This window comes from Zootoca vivipara, chromosome 11 (genome assembly GCF_965207765.1).
Source record: "Zootoca vivipara chromosome 11, rZooViv2.hap1.1, whole genome shotgun sequence".
Classification (NCBI taxonomy): domain Eukaryota; kingdom Metazoa; phylum Chordata; class Lepidosauria; order Squamata; family Lacertidae; genus Zootoca; species Zootoca vivipara.
The window spans coordinates 36,207,794-36,213,793 of NC_142594.1; the positions used below are offsets into that span (position 1 = coordinate 36,207,794).

Here is a 6,000-nt window from a genome sequence, read left to right on the forward strand (position 1 = left end):
GGATGAATAAATCAACAAATCAAATGCCAAATGATTTCAATATGAGCATTAATCTACAACCTTAGACTCAAATGAGACTACTTTTGAGTAGACATGTCTCGTTGGAATCTGCACAGCTCTTTCACCAGTCTGTAGAGCCCTCTTCCTTTAAAGGGGGCAAGGCTTCATGACCAGCAACAGTGACAGAACTGTGAGGTTGTTGATGGAGGTGGGGAGAGAAGACTCAGTGGTTCCCAAAAGTGAAAATGAAACATGTTTGTTTGTTTGCTTGCTTGCTTAGCCCTAATACTACCATTTTCCCTTTCTTTAATAAATATTGTAATGTAGCAAGTTACCACAAGGACTTGTTTAGTAAATTGGTAGTAAAATTGCACGTAATCTAGTAAAGGCCCCTCATAATTTACATTTCTCTGCATGCAGCAAATAACAAAAAAAAAAGATGTTTAATGTAATGGAAACACACACACCCATGATAGATTGTTATGTTTCTGGTTTGGCAAGCCTCTCAGCATGCAGAATAGTTTCAGGCACCCTTTCTGTGTGCATTGGTGGACAAAACAACATGTTTCTGAAATGATCTCCAACGCAGGCATTATGAGCTTATTGTGGAATAAACTCGTGGAAGGAAATGCATATAAAGAGATTATTTAGAATCTCAGCAAACTAACACTGAATCAGAGCATACACAGCACTCGTAATTGCTGTAACTGAATTCTTGTAATAGGTAAAATATTCAGCGTTATTGGTGTACATAAAAAAATTATATAGCTCCTTATAAAGCATAACAATATGCTTCTCAGTTTCATCAGGAGCCATGGGGGAAATAGTCATTAAATGCCAATATACCCATATTCCTGTGCTTGCGCAATATGTGGAAATCATTAAACCCCAGTGAGCACATCTGTTCAGTTATTCTATCACCAATCTTCTCCTTCATCACTTATCCCCTAATCTTTATCTCCCTGTGGCATTTGCAATACAGATTTCTCCCACTACTTACTTGCTCACAGCATCCAGAACTTTCTTTTTTTTTTAGTCCCAGCAGTTTGCTGCGCAAGCATACAAAAGCACATAACACTCCCCCTCCCATTGTTTTTAGTGACACTTTCACCATAAATAAATACCTTAACTGACTGTTTTCATTGTTTGGGAGACAAGGGTGTTCTGCAGCCATGCTTGCCATGCACATTCTGTGGCTGCAATCCTATATTCACTTACGTGAGAGTCTCATTGCACAAGTCCCCCAAGTACTCAGTGATGCTAACATCTGAATAGACCATGGGATATCTTTGTTAGATGTTAGAAGGCTATCCAAAAGATCATCTTACTGTAATTAGATTGGTGTTCTCTGCCCACTTGGTGGTGTGTTTGCTGTTGTGCTTACAGTATTCATTTGAGCAAAGAGAGAAGCCGGCTGGTTTGTTTTTCAAAAGGTAAATAACAAATAGCTCATTTCTGTTTTAAGGACATCTGGACACTTAAGCAATAAGCTGATCTAGTTGGAAAGTTCAGTTCAGCAAGCTTTGTTTTGGTTTTTTAAAGATTCTTCCCCTCCTCTCCAATATTCTTTATTGAGCTTGATTATTAGTACACTTGTTCCATTCATTCTTCAAAACATAATAAGGTACATAAAGAAAAACCAGAATAACTCAACATCAAATAACACTGCTATCTTAAGTCTTTAGAGATGACTTCCCTCCACCTCACTGTGAATCCTTACTTCTTCTTTTTCTTTTTAACTGTGTCCTTTTTCAACTTTTAGTTCATTGATCTTACATGATGTACGTTATCTGTCTGTTATCTAATTTGCGAAAATTAATCAAAGCATATTAAGGATTTTGTTTGGGAACAATGTTTTTCTAAGTATACTCGGTAACACTTCCACTCAGGTTTAAACTTTTGGTTTGTTTGGCTCCTGATTACCTCTGTCATCTTTGGTACCAATTTTGAAACCCTAGATTCCACCATTGCAATGCAGGGCAGAGATCATAAGGAGAACTACAAAAAACATATGACTGGACATTTAGTTTGACAGAGATATGTGTGAATAAAGTAGATAATATTTTGTCATAATTGTCCCAAGGCCATTTCAGCAGTTCATCATGGCTGCCCCAGGGAAAATGAAAAGAAAAAGTGTAAAACACATTGAGCTTTAACAAATTAATCTTCAATTAACTGAAATGCTACCATTTGAACAGCTAGTGTGAAGTAAGAACCTCATTGAAGAAAAAGAAGAAAGTACCCAGCCGGAGTTCCAGTCCTAGAGACATCTTCTGTAGATACCTATTTTAATTTTAAAAAAAAAATTCCATTCATATGCAGTATATAAAATTTAATCAGTGTTTGTGAAGTAGGTCTGTAATACAGTGGTACCTCGGTTTACAAACACAATTGGTTCTGGAAGTCTGTACTTAACCTGAAGCGTACTTAACCTGAAGCAAACTTTCCCATTGAAAGTAATGGAAAGTGGATTAATCCATTCCAGACGGTCCGCAGAGTACTTAAACTGAAGAGTACTTAACCTGAAGTGAACTTTCCCATTGGCTACCTACCTGTAACCTTTCCCATTGAAAGTAATGGAAAGTGGATTAATCCATTCCAGGTCCGTGGAGTACTTAAACTGAAAATAGTGAAACCAAGGCGTACTTAAACCGAGGTATGACTGTATATACTTCTTCCCCATCCTTTACCCTTTCTAAGCTTAGTAGCTGCTGCTAAGACTAAAAATGATGAGAGATTAATTTGGTTTCTCCTGGACTGCAGGAGTTTGAAGAGCTGCAAATCCCACCAGGACAATTAACTTTTTATTTGTATTATCAATTAATAGCTGAAATATTTGAGTTTGGATCGGTAGCTCAGTCAAGTGAACTAAGAATAGCTCTTGTCAAAGTTTCATGGCTTGACAGGTACAATTAGACACCCCTGAATGTTTGCCTATTTTATTATTAATGGGAAACTTCAGAAGCAATTTTTTTTAAAAAAAATAATCATCATCTCGCACATGAAAGGAGTGGAAAGATGTACTTTGGACAATTTTCTTTAAAGTAACTTGCAGGGTTTTCTGCTTCTTGTATGACAGCTGCATCCCATCTTACATAAACTGATTATTTTTATTTCTTATTTGCAACATCAGAAATGGTTGTTTACACAAAGAACGTGAATATTTCCAGGCAGCTTTGCTGAAATTCTAGAATCCATTTGATTGTGTGTCATCAGGCAAGTTACATAGAACTATCGTCATAATGACTAACTGAAGTCCCATTGATTAATATCCCGACGAACAGTAGTTTAAGGATGCAGAGAGTTGTTTGGAGACACTTATTCCCCCCACAGAACTACAATTTCCGCAGTTCCCTGGGGGAAGAGGGTTAAACCACTCTGAAAATTGTAGCTCCGCGAGGGGAATAGTGGGTCTCCAAATAACTCTCAGCACCCTTCACATACTACTGTATGATGGCGCTTTAAATGTGTGGTGTGAATGTGGCCTAGGTCTGGAACCGACCCTACATTTTTACATAGATTTATGGAGAGCAGTGTTGGCCAAACTTAAGTCTCCAGCTGTTTTTGAACTACAACTCCCATAATCCCTAGCTAACAGGACCAGTGGTCAGGGATGATGGGAATTGTAGCCCCCAAACTGCTGGAGACCCAAGTTTGGCCAACAATGATGTAGAGCTAGGGACAGCTCCTGCTAAAATCTGACTGCCTTTGTTTGTGTGTTCACTCTTCTAGCGTCGCCCCAGCAGATGGCCTGCGATGAAATTTCGGAGAGGCTCTGGACACCCTGCCTATGCCGAAGTGGAACCTGTTGGTGAAAAGGAAGGCTTCATTGTGTCAGAGCAGTGCTAGGATTTCTAAGGCAGATCACCAGTACTGGCCTACAGGTGTAAGACCTTTACTCTGCCTCTGATGAAAGAAATGGAAATCTAAGCTGCTGTAAACCCGAGAGAGACAGAAGGGCGTTCTGGATAAACTTTCTCCGAGGAAATGTGTCTAGGATACCCGATGACCCTTTCAAAGATATTTTTTGCCCCCCTCACAGCAAATCACCATACCATGTTTCAGAAGCACCCCTCAGAAACACCTACAGTAGGAGAATGATGAACACAATTGCCATGCTCTCTAGGTATCGGAGATGTAGAGCGATTCGGGATATAAAGCTTTAGTTCAGAACAGTGCTTCCCTTCTTGATCCAGCGCAGTGACGGTGTTTTTATTCCAGGGCTATCCTTTCAGCCCCAGAGGCAATGCTCCTCGTTTGACAAGGCTGCTGGTGAGATCAATCTGGTGCAGATAACATAGCTAAGCAGTTTTCTCCAGTTCCATGAGTCATGCAATTTTCATTTCTGAAAATAAAATAAGCTCCACCCAAGTCCAGAAACATGATATACATCTGAAAACAACAAGAGTCCTCCTTGTATTCTGTAGGCTTATATCCCATGAACTGTGATTATTATTGTTTTGATCACAACTATAGTTCTATAGTTGACAAAGCATTAGAGAGTTGTCGGGTTTTTTATTTTTTAAAAAATGCGATAAGGTTTTTCACTATGGTGAAATTGGGCTGTCCTGCTGGAATATACAGAGAAATTGGACTAATACTCAGTTTTGATCTTCACAAAAGTGAGACAGAGTCAGCCCTGCCAGGTACGCTTGCTTGGGAGTAAGTCGCTTAGGAGTGAGCTCAGTGGGACGCAGTTTTGAGTGACCGCGCCTAGTATTTAGCTGATAGTTTCAGGGATATTGCTTATGCTCCTGAAAGGTGGATTGAAACAGAAGTGGTAGATGTGTCCCACAAAAGAAAATTATTACTATTTTTAACTCTTACCATTCTGTCACAGGTCACTTGAGAACAGTGCTATTGGTTCCACCGCACCCCTCCCCAAGACAAACATTAAATGTGTTGCAATCCCTGCAGATTCATGTAGAAGTATTGTTTAATGCACATAGTAGCTACATACATACATACATGCATATATATATATAAATACATATATATATATATAAATCTATTTTTTTTATAGCTAACACAAGGCAGGCTCTTGTGACTGTTAAGAGTGCTTTTTTGCCATCCGGACGATGGAAATATATTGCATTGCTGCATATTTCCACTGAGTTGTAAAATAATCCTTAATATTAAAATAAGATTTTATGTTGTATAGGGAAAGGGGTTCATTTATTTGCAGTGCTATAACTTTGCCTGCCTCTGGAAGCCACGGTTTCTTAAACAACAAAACCCTTTCCTCCCCTGACTGGGAAAGATAATATTTTTTTAAAGAAAACTCCCAGTGGAATATTCCTTTGGGTGGAAAGGGGGCAATATATATTGAGCTACTAAAATGTCTATTCAGATTTTGTATGGACATTATTGCATTGTGAAACCCATTCATTAATTTCACCTTCCATATGAGCAGCAGCACTTGAATCATAGTAGTTTCAGGTTGTTCAGATACCTTTTCAGGTGGCACCTTTATATCACGGTTCTTTACATTTTCACATCAATACTTGTATGGTTCTGGTTTTTTTAAGGGGGGGAAACAAAACCTCCATGATTTTTACTTGTTATTTCCTTCAGTAAATAATACAATACTGTATTTTCTGTATTCATTATTTCCTCTGTTGGATTCATTTTGCTGCGTGTCCACTAGTCATCCAGAAGAAGATGGGACATTTCTGAAAGCAGTGGTTTAACTACAGGATTGTTAAAAAGCCAGTCGTTTTCCTTTCCTGGACTTTACCATTTCCCGGTAACAAACCAGAACTCATTCTGTGCAGGGGCCTCCCATTCTTCCAGTGACAGGTCTGGGTGGACAGCTGTATTGTAGAGAAGGAAACAAGAAGTTTATTCACCTGAGGGCCAAGTAGATCAGTGGTGAGGAAACTTTTCCAGTCCAAGGGCTGCATTCCCTTCTGAGCAACCTTCCAGGGGCCAGTGATAGACAGGGCATGAGGCAAAGGAGCACAGAGCAAGAAAGGTAAAGTTTACCTTTATCCCAACACA

The 6,000-nt window shown here is 39.1% G+C and overlaps 1 protein-coding gene across 1 annotated transcript in view; it reads left to right on the forward strand.

Annotated features, from left to right (window-relative positions):
• The window catches only part of PLXDC2 (plexin domain containing 2), a 234,908-nt gene extending 229,315 nt beyond the window's left edge, over positions 1-5,593 (forward strand). Inside the window, exon 14 of the mRNA XM_035130307.3 lies at positions 3,733-5,593. Within this exon, the coding sequence (XP_034986198.2) occupies positions 3,733-3,849 (117 nt within the window). The 3' untranslated portion in view covers positions 3,850-5,593. The remainder of the gene's footprint in view (positions 1-3,732) is intronic.
• The last annotated feature ends 407 nt before the right edge of the window (positions 5,594-6,000 follow it).